The sequence below is a fragment of the Carlito syrichta genome, unplaced genomic scaffold (assembly GCF_000164805.1).
Source record: "Carlito syrichta isolate Samal-C Ts95f unplaced genomic scaffold, Tarsius_syrichta-2.0.1 Scaffold301993, whole genome shotgun sequence".
NCBI classification, from domain to species: domain Eukaryota; kingdom Metazoa; phylum Chordata; class Mammalia; order Primates; family Tarsiidae; genus Carlito; species Carlito syrichta.
In genome coordinates, this window is record NW_007246089.1 from 738,069 (window position 1) to 762,457 (window position 24,389).

General features: G+C 38.8%; 1 protein-coding gene across 1 annotated transcript in view; it reads right to left on the reverse strand.

Moving 5' to 3' along the window:
- The window catches only part of ANKMY2 (ankyrin repeat and MYND domain containing 2), a 43,601-nt gene that overhangs the window by 5,143 nt on the left and 14,069 nt on the right, over nucleotides 1–24,389 (reverse strand). Inside the window, exons 3-8 of the mRNA XM_008055862.1 lie at nucleotides 22,437–22,575; nucleotides 20,920–21,018; nucleotides 13,392–13,552; nucleotides 7,368–7,582; nucleotides 6,456–6,591; nucleotides 877–1,005 (exon numbers count right to left, since the gene is read on the reverse strand). Of these exons, the coding sequence (XP_008054053.1) occupies nucleotides 877–1,005; nucleotides 6,456–6,591; nucleotides 7,368–7,582; nucleotides 13,392–13,552; nucleotides 20,920–21,018; nucleotides 22,437–22,575 (879 nt within the window). The remainder of the gene's footprint in view (nucleotides 1–876; nucleotides 1,006–6,455; nucleotides 6,592–7,367; nucleotides 7,583–13,391; nucleotides 13,553–20,919; nucleotides 21,019–22,436; nucleotides 22,576–24,389) is intronic.

Here is a 24,389-nt window from a genome sequence, read left to right on the forward strand (position 1 = left end):
GTACAAGGAACACAGATGGCCCAGCTAAGGCCAGCCAACCACAAATATGACAGATAGACTCAATGACTGCTTAAAAAAGTTTTCTTGTCTGTCTTTTAGAGTTTTTTTTCTCTCTCTTTAAGCAGCAACAGTTAACAGTTAAGTCTGGAATTTTATTTAGTTCAGAAAACTGAGGTTCAGAGAAGTCAGTCATGAAAGAAGGTGAAACTAGGAAGTAGGTTATGGCAGATTGTAATGGATTTCATAGAATATGCTAAAGAAATTCAACCTCATAGTCAACAGGAAATTGCTGTTACCTATGGGATTAAGCGAATATACACATACAGGCATGTGTGCAATATCTGGCCGAGAGAAGAACGTGATCAGACATGCCCTTTACAAAGATAATTCTGGCAGAAACGGGCAGCATAGTCCACAGGGATTGACGACGGGTGATAGTCAGAAGGAAGTCTTGGGTTTACATGGAGGAGTTGTTGAGGAGATTGCAATGAAAGTCAACATCAGAAGAGCTAAGATTGTGTATGCATGAATTGCCCTACACTAAATGCTTATATCTGCATCAACCTCAGTACCCTGGTCCCATAGATAATCTTCCTCTTATTTTCTCCTACTCATCCATTCATATCCTTTCTTCTCATGAGGTGGTCAGCATAGAAGATGAGGAAGGCTGGTAGTATGGCAAAGATGGACACAGCACAGAACCACGTTTATCCTATAATTCTCTCCCCAAACTACTTTTTAAAGTATTAGATGCAACATTTCCGTGGGTTAGAATTTATTAGAAAATGAATGTCAACTGTTACGTGTGTAGAACATTAAGATGTAACCACGAGCTTTGACCAGAAGTCAAAGAACTTGAACGCGCTCTGTTCTTACCATTTTGCATACTGAACATCGTTTACTTGCTCCCCTTTCCCCACAGGTAGTGCAAAACTCAACATCCACAAAGCCCACCTGACCAGTGATGGCTTGGGTAAGGACAGAAAACGCAGTGGGATCAGAACCCTACAGTGGGTATGACAGAGGGGGAGAGAGAGAGGAAAAAAAAAACTCTTAAATCATCACAGAAATACTACAGAGATATTACCCGACCAATGTTGTCTCACAATGCTGACACAAGGAAAGAAATCATTAAGGTCAGAGATTAAGTAGACTTTATGACAAAATGACAAATATCCTTTTGAGTATCCTATTTCCTATAAAAAGCACTCATGATGTAAGTTATGAGTCCCAGTAATTAAAGAGAGAAAAAATATGGCCCTATTCTAGAATAAGAGTATTTTTTAATTAGGGTAATTCAGTAATCCCACAGTGATTTCAGATGCAGCGCAATTAACTCAGAGTGAAATCTTCTTCTGACAACTGACACCAAGACCATATTCTATGAGACGATTATAAGGCATATCACAAAGGTTTAACAATCTTAATTCTTAAAAGTTTGGTACAATGTAGGTATTTTAAACACTTACTATATTTACAACTATTTACTTGATGGTCTGCAATTTAGATCATTAAATTATCATCTTCATCATTGGAATGTTTCAAATTTCTTAAGAAAACACATACAATTGCATCAAAGTATTACCAAACATCAAAAGCATAAAAATTATTCCTATAACACTACAGAAAATTAGAATGAGTTGTTCAAGGGGATTCCCTTCTTACAAGGAAAATTATAAGGCTAAGGGTTTACATCTGAGATTAGGTTATTCAAACCTATCTAGAGAAAGTAAAAATAAATACATCTATTTTCTTACCTATCCTAACAGTTCTATGTTCTGAGTTTTTTAGGTTTGTTCATTTATTCTCAATCAGAATTTTGCCACTTTTCATAATTTTCATTTTCATTTGAGCACTTGCTTTTTCTTCCTAAGAATATTTGCTTTTATATTATCTTACCAACCTTACATAATAGATCTTTATTTTATTTATTTATTTATTTATTTTTGTTGTTGAGTTGGAGTCTCACTCTGTCACCCAGACTGGAGTGCAGTGGCCGCACCCAGCCACTGCAGCCTCGACCTGCTGGGCTCTGGAGATCCTTCCGCCTCAGCCTTCCAAGTTGCTGGAACTACAGGCACGTGCCGCCACATCCGGCTAATTTTTTTTTTGATTTATTAGAGCGATGAGGTCTCGAGGTGCCCAGGCAGGTCTCGAACCCGCGGACTCAGGCAATCCGCTCACTTTGGCCTCCCAAAGCACGGGATTACAGGCTGAGCCACCGAGCCCAGCTAATAGATCTTTAAAAATATCATCTGCAACAATGTTCTGCATACTCAAGATAGCAAAAAAAAAAAAAAAATTCAAAAGAGTCAAGAAATATTTTTAAATGAGCACTGATCAGGAAATTGTTGTGCTCCTCCTGATTCAAATAATGACTGGATTTGTTTTCATGTGAAAGTGCTAGAAGTTCTCTTCTGGAATGAAGATAGTGTAATGGTGAGAAAAAATTAGGTGAAATGAAGCCTCAGATATTCGAGACTTAATCATTTCATCAGGAATGAAGTTCTGTGGCAGCTGTGCTCTGACGCTGGATTGCATCAGAGAGCCTGTTAAAAAAATGCAGGTCTGTCCCACTCCTCCATTCCCTCTAAGTGAGAATTTCTTTCTTTTTTTTTTTTTCTTTTTTGAGTTGGAGTCTCACTCTGTCGCCCGGGCTGGAGTGCAGTGGAACACTCACGGCCACCCCAGCGTTGACCTGCTGGGCTCAGGCGATCTTTTCGCCTCAACCTTCCAAGTAACCAGAACAATAGGCATGTGCCACCACGCCCAGCTAATTTTTTGGTTTATTGTAGAGAAGAGGTTTCATCAAGTTGCCCAGGCTGGTCTCGAACCCTTGCCTCCGAAAGTGCTGGGATTACAGGCATGAGTCACCACATCCAGTCCTAAATTAGAATTTCTAAGTTGTGGGCTAGGTGCCTGCAATATTATCAACATCTCCCCAAGTAATCTCCAGATGTACACAAATTTTGAGGATTAGGGGTACTTAATATTACACTGAACATTTAACCACACACTAATACTTTCAGGAATGTAGCTGAAGATAAAACTGAAGGATATTTTGCTGGGAGCATGGCTATTAATGTGAACTATTGCTTACAAAAAAAAATGTGGTACAGATGAGTAGCCACATAGAAACTTTCTTGTTGTTTTTGTGTGACCAGAACTTTCTTGTTATACAAAATCTTGCTATTTATTTTGTTAAATGAGAATCTGGCCAGATGTGGTGGCTCACACCTGTAATTCCAGCACTTTGGGAGGCCAAAGTGGGAGGATTGGTGGATCACTTGAGCCCAGGAGTTCGAGACCAACCTAGGTAACATACCCAGACCTATTTTTCTCTATTAATTTTTTTTTTTTTTTTGAGTTGGAGTCTCACTCTGTCGCCCAGACTGGAGTGCAGTGGCCGCTCTCAGCCACTGCAGCCACGACCTGCTGGGGTCTGGCGATCCTTCTGCCTCAGTCTTTCAAGTAGCTGGAACTACAGGCGCGCGTTACCACGCCCGGCTAATTTTTTGATTTACTGTAGAGATGAGGTCTCACCAAGTAGCCCAGACGGGTCTTGAACCTGAGGACTCAGGCAATCCATTCACCTCAGCCTCCCAAAGCATGGGATTACAAACTGAGCCACCAAGCCTGGCTAAAATTTTTTTTAAAAATTAGCTGGGCATGATGGCATGTGCCTGTAGTCCTAGCTACTTGGGAGGATGAAGTGAAAGGATCCCCTGAGCCCAGAAGGTAGAGGCTACAATAAGCTGGAGTGCCACTGCACTCCAGCCTGGGTGACCAAGTGAGAGTCCACTGAAAGAAAAAAAAGAACCTGTTTAGATGCTAGATCTCTTCTCCTGGACAGGCATTCATCCTAAAAACAAACAGATGCTTTATTCAATATATGTTATGAAATCAGAAGCATTAGCTAGCTTTCCAGAAGTTAAAATGCACATAGTCAGTGGATAAGGCCAAACATTTTTAATAGTATACTGTACCACTGGCATCATGTTTTTAATCACTTCCATGTCTCATACTTCATGATGAGCTTTGTGACAGGAAGAAGCCAGAGTTCCACACTAGGCAGAGGGAACTGAAGCCTGAGCAGAACAGCTGGTCATGGTGGCTCACGCCTGCAATCCCAGAACTTTGGGAGGCTGAGGTGGGCGGATCACTTGAGGCCAGGAGTTTAAGTCCAGTCAGAGCAACAAAGCAAGACCCCATCTCTACAAAAATGTTGAAAAATAAAAATAAAAAAATTAGCCGGGCATGGTAGTACCTACCTGTAATCCCAGCCACTTGAGAGGCAGAGGTAGGAGGATTGCTTCAAATTTGCAGTGAGCTATGATCGTGCCTCTGCACTCCAGTTTGGGCAACAGAGCAAGATTCTGTCTCTAAAGCAACATTTAAAAATTAAAAATTAAAATGAAAATTTAAAACAGTGATCAGGAGGGCCCATGCATCAACACTGCCAGAAAGCAACACAGGTGATCTCCTGGCAGCCAGCCCTGAGAGCCATCATGTCATAGGAAAAGGTTGGCATCCCTTCAGAGGCTGATAAACTTGCAGTATAACAAAATCCATTAGGCAAAAAACAGCGGCTACTTGAAACACTTATTTTTTTTTTAAAGAGAAATCCATCTAAAATGCATGAAATACCATCTTCACTTTATTATAAACCTTTTCCTGATGACTCAGATTACTAGGATAAACATTTGTCATTATACACTACAAACTCTAATTACATTATTCCATCATATGGGGGCTAAGATAAACTGTTGATCCCTACACTGACCTGCTTTGACTTTTTTAAGTACTCTGGGCTGCTATTTTTCGATTTAATAGTTTATGGAAGTAGAAGGTCAGCTACCACTCATTAGTGCTGAAAATCCCCAGAATGGGTACTGCTCGTTGCTTCTCTGGTATTGATTCTCTCAATTTCCTCGCCAAACAGAAGCATAATTTTGTTCAAAGCAGCCGTGTTTAGAAAAGCCCAAAATACTCAATTTCCCAGACTCCTGTGCAGCTAAGAATGGTCATATGACACAGGCAGAACATTTCTAGAAGAGCTTATGCCTTCCAGATAGAGACCCCCTGGCTCTTCCTGCCTGCCTGGGATAGGAATGTGAGCCTGGAGGAAGAGCTTCAAATGCCTTACACCCTTGCAATCATAAGTATGCATCTGAGGACTCACCTGGTTAAAGGACATTGAGTGAGAAGAGGGGAAAGCACTGGGGTCTCCAGTCCATTTTTGAGCCACTGTGCCAGAACCACTCTGCCTAACTTTGGGCATCTAAGTATATGTGAATACATTAACCCCTATCTATTTAATTCACAGTTGGTTGGAGTTTAATATGCACTGCCAAAACACATTCGTAATTGATATATCACCCTCATAATTTGCTAACCTTAATATTTCAAAAGCTTAATCGCCAAATAACTAAGCAAATTAAAGAGTAAAAGTGAAGAATCTCTACGTGAAAGCATGGGAAACACTCATAAATAAATTGATGCATGAATTTTATGAGATGATCTTGTCTGCGCAGGTCTTTCTTATTTATTTCAGGGTTCAGAACAGGTGACACCTTAATGTATAAGGGATCACCTGGAACCCACTTCAAGCCCTGATTTTCCACACTGAGCATGATATAACAACCTAGAGAAGAGAACGGAAGTTGCCAGGCGGAGGGAGGAAGCCATGGATAGGAAGGCTTGGATGGTCTTAGGATCAACTTCTTGCCTGTTAGAGGATTTGATTAAATGTGTAAAAGCAATGAATGGATATAGAGAAGGTGAACTGAAATCTATCCAAAATACAATAGGCAGGGAGTGTCCTATGAAATACAACTTAAATAAGCATATGGCAAAAGGGTAGTAAGTAATTTAAGGAACAGATAATAAAGTTAACAAAATGCATTTTCCATAGCTGGAAAGTATAAGTAGTTTTTTTCCTAAGTATGGAAAATTTCTAATCGCAGGCATGAAGGTGGATTATAAGAAGCTGGGACATTGAGATGGTGATCAGGAACCAAAATGAGCCTTCCCATGGCTTGTTCAACTACCTCCTCACTGCCTGGACACCATCGCTCTGGACGATCAATATGTATGTTCATGTAGTGCAAGACTTTGAGTACTGATCATTCACACACCACATCAGTATATGCGTACCTACCATTCCAGGTTTCATAGGAGTATTTAAAATGTAAGTTTCTATGATAACCACCTATATTCTGACACAGGGAAATACTATTTATTAAACTATGAACTGTTGAATTGTGAGAAGAGGATCTTGAGATGGACAAGGGATAAACAGAAATAAGTTTAGAAAGCAAACCCATCTCCATTTCTGTTCCTGAAAATGTTCTGAAATAACAAAAGTAAATACTAAAGAGAACTTGCCTTTAACAATACAATAGGCAGTAATGAGGTCTTACTGATAGAGTCAACTTAGTTAAGAAGAGCCTTACAATTTCAACAGGAGCAATGCTTCGGACCAGCTGCTGGAGCAGTGTGGCTTCACAGTAAGGAAATTTTCTGATACTTTCTCTGATGATCTTTTCTTGATATACTGGAAAGCCATCAGAAGGTCGACCTTTTAATAAGCTAAAAGACATTTTTTAAAGAGAATTGGAGTTGAATCATTGAGCATTCCCTCCTAGCCGAACCCAAGAGCTTTCAGTAGTTTCTTCTATGTTCCTTAAGATTTTCATTCTTTCTTCCAATCAGTGTCGGACTCCATTCAAATTGCTGTTCAACCTGCACATCAGGCAAAGCCTCATCAGGTTTCCGGGTCCTGAAGTGAATATGCAAAGGTGACCCCCACCATAAAACACACTCAACGCTGTTATCAGATTAGCTAGTTACTTATTACCATGTCAGTTATTTGTACAAAGAATGGAAACTCTCAGTGAGTCACACCCTTCCCACTTAGTTCCCTTTTCTCAGTAAAGCTGCCAGAGAATCTGATCTCTGGTGGTCACAGAATGAGCACAACACACTGTTCTCCAAGGTACAGTGACAGAGATACACCGCGTGCCATTATGAACCTAGGGTGGCCACCTATGGTCTAACATATTTATTCTCAGACTTGGACTTGGGCCACTTTCTAACTGTATGATCTGACACATGCCACTTAACCTCTCCAGACCTCAGATTCTTCATCTGTAAATCAGTGGTAACAACATTGTTGCAAAGGGTATAGAACTGAGGCATCACTCAACCAGAATTATAATACTGTTCCTTGTTTCTTGCAGACTAAATGTGATCCCAATGACACAATTGCTGTTGAAATGCTTAATTTTAAAACACCTAACGGACTTCCTATAATAGAATATGACCCGCTTGAGTGGATTTTATGCATGACAGGGTTTAAACAGTACCTTTTGATCAAGGTGTCCAGCTTATTCTCTCCGTCTTTTAAGAAGTTAATGCATTTTTGGAAGATGCAGCTGATGTAATGCATTTTCATAGCCAAGACTTCATTCATGTCTCTTTGCTTCATACATTTCTCACAAATCAAATCCATCACCTTGTAGCATTTATTCAGGGCTTGTTCTTCTGTCAGCAGGGGATTCTCATTCACCAGCATCACGATCTAGAAGAAATTCCGGTGAAGGTAGGAATTCCATGAGAGCATTTTCCACGCATAAAATTAGGCAGTCCATTTAGTTGATTTCAAAAGATCAAAGTTATAGAGGTAAGGCCAGGAATGGTGGTGCACGCCTATAATCTCAGCACTTTGGGAGGTTGAGACAGGAGGATTGTTTGAGCCCATGAGCTTGAGACTAGCCTAGGCAATATGGCAAGACCTCACCTATACAAAAAATTTAAAATTATCTGGGTGTGGTGGCCTGTGCCTTTAGTCCCAGCTATCAACAGGCTGAGGCAGAATGATCGGAGGAGGTCAAAGCTGTGGTGAGCCATGATTGTGCCACTGTACTCCAGTCGGGGCAATAGAGTAAGACCCTGACTCAAAACAAACAAACAAACAGTTATAGAGCTAATATAGGAAAACCCTGATATCATGGAATCTCTTAAGCTGTGTATATCAAATTTATAATGTGACCTGACACCTTGCTAAACCTGGGTATTAGTATGCTACTCAGAGTGCATGGTTTTAATGTCTCTGTTAAAGGCACTTTAGATAAAGAGAAACATGGCATATGTGCACAATCTTTATATATAGAATACAATCATTGAGCAACAATGACTTTTAGCTAATATTACTTAGCTCTAGAATTTAATGGTGAGGAGAACTATAGTCCTCATTAATTACTATAGGAAAATGAATTTTTTTCCCCCAGAAAGAAGTCTAAAATTGAATGTGTTTTACTTTCCAATTAACTACATTTCTCTGTGGAAATTTTCCTGAAAATGCTTACAATTATCTACAGTAATGAGACTAGGTCAAAGAAAAAACTATAAATAGCTTTAAAATGGGGGAATATTAGAGTTATCAAATCTTATGCATTATGAGTCCCACAATCCCCATGTATATACATATTAAGCTCAAATTTAGTGTAATACATATATATATGTATATATATATATATATATATATATATATATATATATTTTTTTTTTTTTTTCCCAAGCTGAAGTCTCACATTGTCACCCAGGCTGGAGTGCAATGGCTCAACCATGGTTTGCTGAGTCTCCATCTCCTGGGCTCAGGCGATCTTTCTGCCTCAGCCTCCAGAGTAGCTGGGACTGCAGGCCTGAGACACCACAACCAGCCATTTTTTCTTTTTCTTTTTTTTTTGTAGAGATTAGGTCTCACTATGTTGCCTAGGTTGGTCTCAAACTATTGGACTCAAGCAATTCTCCTGCTTCAGTCTCCCAAAGTGCTAGGATTATAGCTGTGAGCCACCACACCCAGTCAGCAGCATTTTTAAATTGACTTTGTTATAGGCAGATTCTTTGAAGTAAGTCTGTATAGGACCGCCATAAAAATGCATGGTGGCATGACAGTAATGGAATGTGTGTAACGGGGCGTAACTGTATGCCCAGAGCAGAGGGTAAGTCAGTACTTATTAACCCACATGTTATAGCTGAATCACTGTCACAGGGAGTACAAATGTCAGCAAACAACAAATAGATTTCCTGAATTACAGTCTTTTCTTTAGGCATATAAAAAGATCATCTGTTAGCTTAAGTAAAACTCATGCTTAGACCCCTCCTTAGAAATTTAACACATATTGAATGTCCTTGTAAATTTAAAAGCAGATTTTCACTTATTTTTGGCACTACTAGATTTATATATAACCTAGTATTGTACTAAAAAAAATCCAGCACTTAATAATAAATTCTTAGACTTAATCAAATAAGTGTAATCAGAATTCTTACTTGCAAATTTGCTGATTACTCCCTCTACTAAAACAGATATCAAAAATTCATTTGTGGCACAGAAGACTCACTAATTACCTGTTTATTCTTCTGCTAAGTGCAGTCATTTAAAGTTGCTTGATTTTAATATTGGCATTTATAATCAAAGCATAGAATCTTAAACTCACAATTGAGAATACTTTTTTTGTTTGTTTGTTTGTTTGTTTTGAGTTGGAGTCTCACTCTGTCACCCAGACTGGTGTGCAGTGGCTGCTTCCGGCCACTGCAGCCTCGACCTGCTGGGCTCCGACGATCCTTCCACCTCAGCCTTCCAAGTAGCCGGAATTACAGGCAAGCGCTACCACGCCCAGCTGATTTTTTGATTTATTGTAGAGATGAGGTCTCGCTGCCCAGGCGGGTCTCGAACCCGCAGGCTCAGGCAATCCACTCACCTCAGCCTCCCAAAGGCGCAGGATTACAGGCTGAGCCAGTGAGCCCGGCAAGAATACTTTTTTTAAAAGACGTCTCAAATAGAACCCAAGTTACCAATTTTTTGTTTGGATACATTTGACCTTATTTATTTTATAATAAATAAGCACAAACATAATATGCAGCACAAACATACATAAAGAAAAATGACAAATAATCACAGCATTGCCATGAGCTTACTGAAACATTTTATAGCTGCACACAAAAGAATAACATTTCTACTGGTTTCCTTCCTCTAATCTCTGCAGCCTTATACAGTATCATATTACAAAGGAAATCCTTATTATTAATTACTAAGGAGGAGTAAATATATTCCTGCCAGCATTAAAAACCAAATAATAAGATAGTGCCGCTAAAATTTGTTTTATAAAATTAAAATAGACATTTTAAAAAACAAGGAAACAAAAAAACTAGATGAATCTTATCTCCTGATGAACTGCTACCTGAAAATGTGTTTATGCAGTGGTGTTTTAAATTCTTTTTATTTTTTAAATCTTATTTTTATAACTGCTAGGTCTACAATTCTAGGCCTGAAAATCACATTAATAATCAAAACCAGGACTGCCCTGCATACAGCTGTCTCCTGTTCACTTAGAGACCCTGCTCCACCTTTCTTCTGTGGTTTTGCTTATCTCTTAGATAAACTTCACACTCTGGGAATCAGTACAATTCCCCAAATACCTTTGAAAACAACGCATCCTTATTGCTATAGTAGCCACTTAATCCAGTCACAAGCGTAACTGTGTTAGGTGCAGTGTCATGAAAAATAAAGTATGTGTCAGGGAGAATGTCTGTTCTTATTTTATTTTATTGGTTTTTCTTTTTGAGTTGAAGTCTCACTCTGTCGCCCAGGCTGGAGTGCAGTGGCACGCTCACGGCCTCTGCAGCCTCAATCTGCTAGGCTTAGGCAATCCTTCCACCTCAGCCTTCCAATTAGCTTGAACTACAGGTGCCTGTCACCACACCTGTCTATGTGCTTACTTTAAAAGCTATAGAACACTATGTGGTGGTTATTAGTTACTTTTTTATAATACTCCATATGAAAAACCATACTAGCTTGAAAACAGGGGTTGAATAATAAAAATAGGCCATGGCAAAAGCAACTGGGCGGCTTTTATATCCAAAGACTATATCAAAGAAAGGATTTCAAATGAATAGTTTGTTTTATACCTACAAAAAGCAAGGTCTAGTCTGAAGGAAGGTATTATAGGATAGTCGGTTTTATAAGACTAAGTACTCTAAAAAATATTAGGTAGGTTATTTCCGACTATATACCTTTACAATGTATGTCTTGTATAAATATGCCCTTAATCTAATTTATTCAAAATATATGCCTTTGAAGATAGCTGAAGGTAGAGTAATTCTTAGGACATTTAACCCTAAGAGATTGGGATCCATGTAAATGCCAAAAGTCATTCCACAAACCTTACTGCAATCTAAAGGTGTAGAAATATAGATATAAAAGATAGTGAATCCCCAAAATGCAAGAAAGTTCTTCAAATCAATCTAAACCAATATCCTGGAACGCTCAGGCAGTAAAGGCTCTTACAAAACCACACATATTCTCTACATCGAGAAATATTATGCCCCTTCAAAAAAACCTGTCTCCCCAGCTCTGCCTGTCCCCTGCCTAAGAGAACGTGCCATGGACTGGAATTGCTGCTTCTGACAAGAGTTCTCTCCCAGGTGGGGGGACAAAGAGAACCACAGACACAGAAGCGGATACATAGTTTTTTAAAGGTTAAATTGTAAGCCTCCTGTAATCTCTGCTAGAACCATTTGTATACCTAACCCTGAATTGTACCCCACATCTTTAAAATTACAAAAAAAAATTATAAAAAAAAAAAAAAAGAAGAAAAAAGAAACACCAGCCTGCCATTCATAACTGCATTCCTTTTTTGTCTACTTAGGATCACAAGTGTTGCTTCCAGCAGTTCTTCCAGAATGTTAAGAAAAACTGTGAGTTTTCTAAAATAAAAACAGAATACTATAAAAAAAAAAAAGAGAGAAAGAAAGAAAAGAAGCAAAACGGCCAGGCACATGCCTGTAATCCCAGCACTTTGGGAGGCCAAGGCAGGAGGATCGCTTGGGCCCAGGAGTTCAAGACCAGTCTGGATAACACAGCAAGACCTTGTCTCTACTAAAAAAAAAGAAAGAAAAACAGAGTAGATTTCACTTTTCGGTCTGATGGGAAAGGTATCTACTACCTTGTCACTTCTCTTAAAGGCCCAGATGATTAATTTGAGTGGAGGATTATATGACAGTATTTTTGTTTGCTTCTTGAGCTCCAAAGACTCAAAAAAGACACACAAGGATGCATCAGTGAAGTCATAGATTGTATATATTTTGTCTCTTATATCTTCAAATGAGCTTTAGTCTTCAAGAGTTACTTTCTAAGAACTGTCCACTCATTTTCATGATACTCAGTATTTTACCTAGATTCTTCTTTTGTAATAAACTTCTAAGGAGATTAATTTTACTACATATGGTAGCACCTTGTATTGAGGGGAAAAAAAAAAACAAGGAAAATACAGAACCCAAAGAATTGTAGCAAGAGCACAAAAAAAATCCTCATTTTTTTATAAAACTTCCTATCTTGCCCACAAACAGCTCTGCAACTGTCAAGTCTTACACTGCACATGAAGGCACGTGCTAGACACTGACATCTGAATGGAGAAGAAGAGCATTAGTGTAGGGTGCATGTGGCTAGGTCGTTTTCTGTGATGATTCATGGAAGAAATTATATTCCTTTGAATACATTTTAAAAAATAATCTTGTAAATAAAAGCAACAAAAGGTTGTACTTTAAAATCTGAAGAAAATAGCAGTGAAAATAGTTTGGTGTGGCTTTTGAAGATCCCCAGCTAAGCTGTCTAAACTTGTGTGTTGGACTATAGAGCTTGAGAATCCGTTGGATTTGACTAACTTGAAAAAACTCAATTTGGAAGTACTAAGGTGACTTAAAGGCACCCAACAGCCACTTGCATTACAAATTTTCTCCTGATTGCATTCCAAAACATTTCCCAGAAAGATAATTATTGCAGGAGAGGCTGTGGGTGCCCCACCTGGAACCTCTTCATTACTGGGCCTGTGTAGCAGGCCCCCCCGGGGCTTGGAGTATTGGTTGCTTTGGCCTTTTCCCCTGAGGACTGTCAAGTTTTATAAAAAATTGAGGGTTTTTTTTTGTGTGTGTGTGCTCTTTTCAAAGGGAGTTGCCTCACTTGATACTATCTGGAAGCTGCCCTTTCTTCCTGGGGACAGGCCCCAGCCAACAACAGAGTGATGGACACAAAAACCTGACTCCCTTCCTTACCTCTCTGGAGACTTCCATGCTCCAATCTCCCCGGGGGATGAGGAGGAAGCTAGCCACCTCTGCCTGGCTTGTCCTGATGCTCTGGATTGTGTTCCTTCCTCTCTTCCAGGTTTCCACTGAGAGCGCTCCCTCAGGAAGTTAAATGGCCAAAAGAGCCCACCTCAAGCTCTACAGTTACAAAACCCAACCCAAGACAATGATGATCCCACACAATAAGAGTCCTTTTAACACAGAAGCAATAATTACATCAAAAGGAAGTACAGTCACCACCATTTTACCTTGACAGGATGGAGATTCGTTGTGGTGATGATTTTGTGCAGCGGGCCTGCCAACTTTGAGGGTAGTTTTGGTTCTTTATCCAGTCCCTGGGGTTTTGTGTAGTAATCCAGTCTCTCTCGAGGAAAGAAATTGTTGATGATGGTCACACAGTCATGCTGACCTTTGAACAGAAAAGCAGAAAAGCTGGAATCTTATTATTAAAAATAAGATGTCTGGATTTTTTACTGATTACATTGCATTTTTTGTGACGTAAACATGCATGCACATCATTATCTTTCAGGAAAGGCAAGTAGAGGAGGAAGAGGAGAGGCAGAACAATTTAGAGAACATTCATAAACATTCTTTAGAAAGTCAAGAAATAAGATTTTAAAGACATAGAATCCACAATACATTTGAATACTATGTGGATGACAAAAAAACACTGCTCAACTTATCATCGACCCTAAATATTTTATAAAAGTTGCTTGTCATTTAAAAGTCTCTTCTTCCACCCCTACACCAATGATGATCATGCTTCCCTAATCAATCTGCTTGTATTTATGTAAAGTTTAAATTTACACCAAAGAAAGTATTTTCAGTATTATTATTATTTGGGGGTCTTGCTATGTTGCCCAGGCTGCCCTCCAACTCCTGACCTCCTCCCATCTCGGCTTCCCATAGTGCTGGAATTACCAGCGTGAGCCACTGCCCCCAGCCTAATTTTCTTAAATGAATTCCCTCTCCCCCCGAATTTGAGAAAAGCTTGGCCTCCTTGTGAAATGAGTTAGAGAAAGCTTTTGTTCCCATGAGCTTGAAATCCACACGATGGCTTTGCAGACATCTCTAGGCCACTTGTCTAAGTCACCTCTGGCCTCAGGAGCGGTTCTCTGGGAGCCCCCCTTCCTGGACGCTGTTGGCCTGATGGCCTGCAAGCATGCTCCTGCGCCCCCCTCCCCAGCTCCTCCCCACTACCTCTCCGGAGCAGGGAAGAGGCCACTCTGAGCACGCAGGCAGAGCCCACGGGGCACATGGGAGGTCGCAGGCTCTTGCGGGCTCTCGAGAGGAGAGCCTCCTTCCTCCTCTCCGCTTGTCGAGGGCCGCGGGGCCAGCAGCTGCGAGTCCGGGGGTGAGCGCCCAGATGCTGAGGCGGCTGCGCCCAGAGCAGGGTGCGCCCTGGGTGGCCCACGCGGCCCCTGCCCACTCGTGCGCGGTCCTGGGAGCATCTGTGCGATCCAGGCGACAACAGGTGACCTGCAGGGGGGTTGTTGCACTGTGGGCGGATGGACCCCGACGCTGGTGGTTCCTGGGAGGACCTGGGGGTGGGGATGGGGGTGGGGGTGGCCTGGGCCTGCAAGGGCAGAGACACAGCCCTATCCCCTCCGCGGCTGCACGACCCTGTCAGGTTCACCTGACTGACAAGGGTACACAGCAAGGGATCCAAGGGACCTAGCAACTCCCAAAGACCATGCAATGCCTCCCGCAGATGGCCTCTTGGGTTAGAGGTGTACTGACAGCATGAACCACAACAACGGCCACCACCACCAGGACCACAGCTAACTATTAAGAGCCTGCAAGTCAAGCAGATTCAACGAGAGTATATAAATAGGCTTTCGCAGAAAAAGTCGAATTCTAAAAAACTAATAGGCAAACTGAGGCAATCTTGGTTATGATTAAGAACTAAACCAGTCATGTAGAAGACCCAGGAGACAAAATATCTCAAAACAGAGAAAAATGAAGAGGTAGAAAGTATCATGGATGTAATAAAAGGGCTAGAGAAAGAAGTCTAAGAAATTTAACAGTGGAAAATAATAGAAATCCAAAAGAGAAAAAAAAAAGTCATGGATAGAGAATTAAACACAGGATAAAATAAAACTTCCCTGATTTGAAAGGAGAATTTGATCACTACCTCTATTACATTGGTCACAATATCATTTTGGGGAGTTTTCTTCTTTTTTAGGGAGTTTGTAGAAGGTACTTTTCTTTCTTTCTTCATTACATACATCTTGAGGAGAAGTCGGACAGTAGCAGTCTATATTAAAAATGTGAACTAAGTCAAGGGTGCTCTGTTTAGAGAATGATCAGCTCCACCTCCAGAATCTTCAAGAGAGAAAAATGACATTCAACCAAGCAAACCTCCTGATTCAAGTGGGTCATGAACATGACAGCATCAAAACCAACAAGGTCACTGTGTGTGGGAATTTACAACCGTGCACACACAGAAATAAGAGAAGATGAAGACCAATTGCACATGCTTCCATGAAACACAATCTTCATCCAGCTTCAACAAAAAGATAGATGTTCCTATTTTTTTTAATTGTTTCAGAATAGTTCATCAAAAGTATCAGACTAGACATAGGAAAATTTTAAGATAAAGCTATCAGAGAATAATTTGGAATTAGCTAATAACTATATGTTCTTCTTCTTTTTTAAATGAGATGAGGTCTTATCAAGTTGCCCAGGTTGGTCTCGAACTCCTGGACTCAGGCAATCCTCTCATCACCACCTCCCAAAGTGCTGAGATTACAGGTGTGAGCCACCACTCCTGGCTTAACTATATCTTCTTATTAGTCAAAAAAAGCAGTTAGCAGTTGGAAATATCTGTACATAATAATATCTGTTAATAATGATACTGTCACAGAACTAGGGATTTCTTCATTATGCCTTTTTTATTTTTTATTTATTTATTTATTTATTTATTTTTTGAGTTGGAGTCTCACTCAGTCGCCCAGACTGGAGTGCAGTGGCCGCTCCTGGCCACCACAGCCTCGACCTGTTGGGCTCCAGTGATCCTTCCGCCTCAGCCTTCCGAGTAGCCAGAATCACAGGCATGCGCTACCACGCCCGGCTGATTTTTTGATTTATTGTAGAGATGAGGTCTCACTGCCCAGGCGGGTCTCAAACCCACAGGCTCAGGCAATCCACTCACCTCAGCCTCCCAAAGGCGCAGGATTACAGGCTGAGCCACCGAGCCCGGCATTATGCCTTTTTTTAAAAAAGGAGTATTACTTTACTTTTTTTCAAGATTAATCTTTTTCATTTTAGGTAGTGCTTATTATGTTTGAATTTTTGTAATTGAAGTTCTTAAACATTTAGTTTTACTGGTTTTTAATTTCTGAATTCTGAATACACGCCAATAAAATAGTATAATTAATAGAGAAAATAATTGGAGGGATAGCCAGCACCTCATTTTGCTCCAGTATTACAATCACTGGACTTCAGTCTTCCAGTTTGAAAAGGTTCACACACACAACTAGACAGACATATCCTAGTAAGATTTTTTTTACTTTCAAGGATAAACTGAAAATTAAACACTCTTCCAAAATGAGAAAGGAAAGGTTTACAGTATAAAATAAGTCAAACTCTCACTTGTAGAAGATGAATTTAGAAAACTATAGTGTTGCTTCTGCACATGACTCAAAGAATTGGGGGATGAGCCATGAAGCTAGCCAAAATATGACTCACATTTCAGAGAGAAAGGAAGTTTGTCACAATGGGTTTCAAAGAACATACAACCTACATAATCCATCTGAGAAGGTCCTGGAACCACAGCCTAAATGAGAACAGAGATCTAAAGGCTGGGGAGGGACAGAAGGACAAAGGCACGGAGAGAGGAGAGCCACAGAGATAGCTCCTTCCACTGGGGAGGATATGTGACTGGCAAATGACACTGGGAATGGTAAGGACTCCTGAAAGAGAAGCAACACCCTGGCAATGATACTTGGATAACAACTGGTACTAAAGATACTAAGCTCTTAGCAAAGTCCACAGCTAGCAGGATGACTGACTCAGGTTTTGAGGAAGTGGTGGAGGAAGCGAAAGGTAAGGCCTGTGGCCTGGCAAGGCAAAAACAGAATGTGGAGAAATAAATGGGTTACGAGGATTTCATCTTATAAGACTGCTGAATGGGCAGATACAGGGCCTTGGGATGCAGAATGAAGGACTGTACAATTGTGATCAATCACTTTAAGAAAAGGTGTGTGCACGCAAATACACACACACAGGCAACAACAATGAACAAGTAAAATAATGAGTAAAAATGAGTTAAATGAGGAAGAATGCAATCAATTATATTAAATATGCATGAAATAAACACCTGTTAAAAGAGAAAGACTACCATTTTGAATTGTAAAACAGAGCCCACCTTATGTTTGTAAGTTACACCATAAGATTAAGTGATGAAGATGGAAAAGAAAGAGATGGCCAAAAAAAAAAATACTAACAAATGCAGCAAACAAATCCAAAAATCAGGATCAGGAATGGAAATAACATCAGAGAAAGAAAAACTAAAATAATTCAACAAGAAAAAAAAGTAACATTATGAAATGATAAAACCAATAGTAATGTCATATCAAAAAGTAAAAAGTTAAAGCATTTTCACTAAAAACAGGAAAAAGATATGTCAATTATTACTATTATTATTTCTTCTTATTTTGAAGCCTGAAACTTTCAAAGAGAAAACAAAGTAAAATTTAATAGCTGTTAAACCTAGAAAACTGTAATAAAAATGACAAGAAAAAAAATACAGAAAACAATAGCTTTTCTCTGTATTATACATAACTAGAGAGAAGTGACAGAGTGTAGAGGTGGTGGTGGAAATTCTCCTTACAATATAGACAATAACTACAAATTGCTAAGAAATAAATTTTAAAAGAAAGGACTGATATGAAGAAACCTATTAAATATTATTGAAAGGTCAAAACATAAGTCCAAAAGAAAGTAAAGGCATCCTGTGTGACTGGGTGGGAAGTCCTGACATCATACAGGTATTAATTCTCTGCACATAATTATATAACCATTTAGTAAAAAAAACAATTTAACTTACCACAAAAGTAATATTTCAATTCAGTGGGACGTGTTGGGTGGTTTAATAAATGATGTCATCACAATTAGCTATATATCCCAGAGAAAATGAACTCTAAACAAATAAAATCTAGAAGTACCAAAAAAAAAAAATTAAAAAAAATCTGAATGGCATTTAGGAGGATACTTGTGTAACTCCTGGTCAAAAAGACCTCTTTTAGCAAGACAAGAAATATGAAGGCTATAAAATAAAAAAATATAGCTACTTAAAAAGAAATTCCCTATGGCAAAAGTAGGAAAGAAAACAAGACCGGCATAAAAGATTTGAAACATGTTCGTTAGAGAATGGGTTGGCATCCATTATAGGCCAGAGCTGCTCGCCATAAAAAAAGGCAACCCAAAGAAAAACAAATATAGAAGACAAGCAGGCAATCTACAGAAGAGAAAATGCAAATGGTCAATATCAGAAGAAGCTTCAGTTCATGAGTAATGAGGGGAAATTCATAATAGGCCATCTTTTTAGCCATCAGATGGACAAAAATAAAAGAATGATGATATCCACTTCTGATGAGGATATCACTGTGAACTATTATGCCCCTTTGGAAAGGAATCTAGACGTATATTAAAATTAAAACCATAAACCCTTTTTCCCAGCAATTTTACTCCTAGAAAATACAGATATTAAAGTACTAGTGTAAAAAAATATATGATTAAGGATTATTAGGACTTTATTTGTAGTGAAAGGGTTTAAAAAAACTGTAAAATCTGTCAATAAAAGAGAGCTACATGAACTGTGGAACATCTATATCATGGAATATTATGTAGCTGTTGAAAGAACTGAGTTTGGCCAAGTGCAGTGGCTCATGCCTGTAATCCCAGCACTTTGGGAGGCCAAGGTGGGAGGACCACTTGAGTCCAAGAATTTGAGACTAGCCTGGGTAACAGAATGAGACCTCATCAATACACGAAATCAAAAAATTAGCCAGGCATGGTGACACACGCCTGTGGTCCCAGCTATTCAGGAGGCTGAGCTGAAAGGATCACCTGAACCTAGGAGGTGTAGGCTGCAGTGAGCTGTGGTCATGCCACTGCGCTCCAGCCTGGGCGACAGAGTGAGACTCTGACTGAAAAAAAAAAGAGAGAGAGAGCATTGCATTAATAGTTGAATGAACAGGCTCCTCCAATTCCAGCCCTGTGATCTTGTGAAAGTTACTTAACCTTTATGTGAGCTCTATTTTGTTTCGTCATAGACATAATGAAAACTTGTAGAGTTAAATGGATCTTCAGAGATAATCTAATTGCCCTGCTTCATTGCACACAGATCAGAAAACAGAGGCCCATGGAGGTGAAGGGATTTGAGATGATTCTGTAACTAATTATCAGCAGACATGAACTAAACTACAAGTCTGCATATTCCTAGTTTAGTTTCCCCACTGTGATGACACCCTCAAATTCAGCTTAGAAGTGATTTGGGGCAACTGGGACCCCTAACTGTGGGAAACAAAATATTTCTTCGACGCTTACACAACAAGGCCATACTTTTCTCAAATCCTTCTGAAATTAAATTAAGATAAAAATATTTGTTCTAACAAAGCTGTCATAAGACAACTGAGTGAGTGTCTGGCCTAGTCAATGGCAGCTACTACCCGTAGTTTCAATGAAATTTAATAAAATGTAACACAATGTACAGTTACCATCTCCTGCACCTAAGTAATTCCCACTGTATCTCAGCTTCAATGCAATTTCTCTCAAAACCCCCTTGGAAAAGGATAGAAGATTCATCTCTTCCAGGCATTTTGTTAGAACTCTTAAGTTTTCCCTTGGAGTATATTTTCTGTTTGTCATTGTTGTTAGCCTCTAAGTGGCTTAAAGGCATGATCTGCTTTGACTTATTCACCACAGCAACCAAGGCCCCTAGAATGATGCTCAAGGTTGTAATGTTAAGTATTTATTTGATGAATTATTATTTTCCACAAAGCCACTGACTGTACTCTCAATAAATCAGATGCTTCTATCTTTGCTTTTTCTATCAATGGACTCTCTTAGGCCAACTTAATGGTTCCAAAATATCAATGACCGAGTATTCATACCCAAGCACCCCTAAACTTCTACATTACACCAAGTTACAGGATTAACATGAAAAGAATTATTGAGCACACAAAATAAATGTTCATGTTTGATGAGGATGATGATGAAGCAGCAATATATTATTGTCAATCACTCTTTCCTAAGAAAAAATTACATTACTGTTGTAATAATTGTTAACAGCAGTGAATAAAACCATTTTAGTGCTGCATATACAGTTTTTTAAGTTCACTATCTCTTTTAATCCCACAGCAATCTTATAACCATTTTGTCATAAGGAAACTGAAGGTCAGAATCATTAGGTACCTTGCTACTAAGTGGCACAGTTAAAATTTTAACTCAGACTATTGACCTCACAGTTATATTCTTAAACACTAGGTTTAACTACTTCCATTAGAGAAAGAAAAAAATACCCGTTTAAAGCATTTGTCTATAATTTAAATGGCCCCACCACTCTTTGTATCTTTCAAAGAGGAAACTCAAAATAGCTGTTCATTTTCTCCAACGAGTCATTAGCTATTCCATTAAGTTATAATGGACTATAAATACTTTTTTTTAAAAAAGGCATGACAGTATTTGCACCCTGAGAAGCAAAGTGGCTTTTCTTTTTCTGCAAAGAAAACTTGAGGTATGATCTACTGTAAAATTACTGCAAAAACTCACCCACAAAAGCTGCCATCTGAGCTGCTGTTCTTCCCACAGAGTTGACAACATCTGTCTCAGCCCCAGCTTCCAACATTACCCATGTGATATCTTTATTACCTACAGTTAAAAGGGAACCTATTTGTTAATATTAAGCAATGCACAACTTAAACACTCCTTTCTAAACTATTTCTATCTTTCCCCCCTCACCTAGCATTCCTAGTGATAATGCTTATTTTAAAATCAGAACATACACATAAAAAATATCACAAACAAAAACAGAAGAGCTATAATGACCAGAAGTCCCCCTTTAATGTCTAGTAACCCATGCCATCCCTCAGACCTACAGGCTCTGGAATAACTTCATTATTGGAGATCTATCTTTCTAGATTTTTTTCTATCTAAACATCCATAGTTCTATTCACTTCCATAGGGTTGTTTTGCAATTATACACTACACTCAGTAAACAGTATTTTCCATTCATTTTTGCCATTCTGAACTATAATTTCCTTAGGAACAGAACCAAGGAAACATTGCTGGATCAAAGTTTATGCATATTTTTAATGCATTTTGCCAGGCTGCCATCTAGCAAGGTTGGATTGATATAAACTCCTCAAAACAGTGCAAAGAAGTTCCTGGGTATGATCATTCTTTCCTAATCTTTGCAATATAAGTAAAAGATGATAATGCATTGTTCTAATTTGCATTTCTTTGCTTACTGCTGAAAACATATGCTGATCAGCTAGCTGTATTTCTTCTGTCCAATTTTCTATTACAGTATTTGCTTTTTTCTAATTGGCTTATAAGAACTCTTTATATATAACAACATGACCATTTAAGATATGTAATAAATGTTTTCGTTAGTTTTTCATTTGTATTTTAGTTCTATTTTTGGTATATTCTATAAATAAAAAATGTTAGATTTTTATGTAATTAAACTGATCAATGTTGTCATTTTTGGAATCTATATTTTATATAATACTTAGAAATGCTTTTGTGTTCAGGATTATAAAAATATAAATTGCTGTTTTCAAAGTATAAGACCATTGTATTGCTTTTGTATTTTCTTAAAGACTTGCGCAGATAATTGTAGTTTCTCAATTGTCTTTATTCAGCAAATAGTAAATGACATGAATCAGTAAGTTTCTAAATGGATCACCATATTTAGCACATAAATACCAGCGATAGCTGGTCTCAGCAGCTGCTTGATCAAGAGAACAAAGAAATGTTCATATTGCTTCAAAATATAGATCTAGAACACCAAAGAAATTAACTTGAAAGATAATAGACCCAGCTCCTCAACTGTACCAGAAAGCTGTCAACATAAACAAGTGATTTAAATAACTAAAGAAACAGATCACCAAATTAACTACTATATAACTTATTTCACACATTATAGTTTTTCAAATTCCTACCATTCCTTTTTATAAAACATGATCTTAAAATTACTGAAAATGCATTTAATTTTTAACACATATGTACATATAACAAATCTGTAGTGGTAACTAATTTTAATAGAGTAAATGCTAGAACTTCACCAGAAAGTGCAGCAAACATGAGGGCTGTGTACCCATGTTCATGCTGAAGGCAATTGACATCGGCTCCATGTCGCAGAAGTAATTTGCACATATCAAGTTTTCCTTTATATGCTGCATGCATTAGAGGAGTCATTCCATTCTTTAACAGAGAGAGGAAAACAATGTATTAATTCTACTTGTTTACCTTTTTCCTACCCATGAACAATGCCTGTTAATTAAATTAAAAACATAACACAAACATGAATTAATAAAGTAATTCCTACAATCTGTAAAGTATTTTTGTATTCACTTCCCTACTTGGATTTTCCATAAGCTTCTGAGGAGAAGAAATGATTTTATTACCTGAGGTTTTTTTTATAGATTAGTAAACGGCTTCTGAGATGACTTGCCTGAGAAGACAAATAAAGATCCCCAAATCCCATCTACATATTTTTATCATATACAGTATATGACTTGATCATATTCATACATGATTGCATAAATATGTAGAAATGGTTGGTAGCATTTACTCTAGGTTACAGTGTTTGGTCTCCATGTTTTGTGCATATCCAGTGAGATATTCAGCCTTGCATGTACTGGTTACCTAATACTATTTGGTAGAGAAATGAGTGAATTGTGCCCCATAAGTCAATTTTCTCAGTAAGCCAGGCTAAACTCCCTGAGTACTGAAATAAAAATTGTTTTGGATGAAAACTTCTCTAAAACATATACAAAGAAAGACACCCAAAAACCTCTTATTCTTACATGTGTAAACTTTAGTCACCTTCAAAGTACTCTCTGTTTGATGTAATACACCTATGGAGACACTTTACTGCTCAAAATGGTTTGTGAACTTGTCAATTTTGAAGCTTTTTAGTGCTTCTGCCATTGTTGTTGTTGTTTGTTTTTTCACCTCTTCTGCATCAGCTTTTTTCATTCGAGGAAACAAAAACATAGACGTTTCTTGGGGTGAGATTGGGTGAATAGAGAGGGTGGGACACAGGGGTAGTGTGTTTTCGGTCAAAAACTGCTAAACACTCAGCATGGTGTAGGCAGGTACACTGGTCCATCACACCCATCATAAAATGGGAAAACGTGTTGACAGAAGCTCCAAAAAAATTCACAAAAGCCAAATGCAGCCTCTTACAACAAAGCTAGCTGGTATACTGATGCAGATGGATTCCTAGCACACTTACCTAGCAGGGAAAGCCACCAAAAGGTAATTCCAATTTTGGGGGGGGTCCCTCCTCATATAACCTCTTACCTTAGTAAAACTTAGAATGCTAACCTAATTTGAATAGTTCTTGATAAATCCAGGCTATGACTCTAGACATAAGCCATCATATGGTGAACGCAGTCCCACACTATTCTCAGAGAGAGTGGAAATGAGAATGACAGAGGCCGGGACCTATCGTGGCTGCACAAGAGGGAGCTCAGTGGCAGCCATCAGCATTTCTTGGGTGTAAGAATGGAACTATGACAAGGAGATGATAGCTTTAAGACTCCCTTAGATGGGTGTTTCTACAAGGATGAAATACATTATATGTTGGGAGTGGGTGTGACCAAACCTCACTATACAGAGGCCGTCAATAGATTCCTTTAGAGAGTAGGAAAGGACTGCGTAGCCATAACTTTTGAATGAGGAAAAATGTATTGAGAGCATGACCAGGGAGACAGCTCCAATGGTTGATGTAACTTGTATATAAGAAGCTAGTGTATGTGCTGGGGGTGGGGGTGGGAAGAAGGACGCAGTACTCTCAGAAAGGCCACCACAAAGAAGCAAACAGTTATTTCTTTAACAAATTTTTAGGATGCAGACTTCAGCCAGGGAATGAGCATCTTCTTCTCCTCCAGAACAGGTGGGCAATCACCCAGCAATCTAACCCTACAACTAGAGGTTATGTAGTTCTGAGAAGGAATAATCCCCAGACTGCAGAATTGTCCTATAGTTATTAAAAAAAAAAAAAAAAAAAA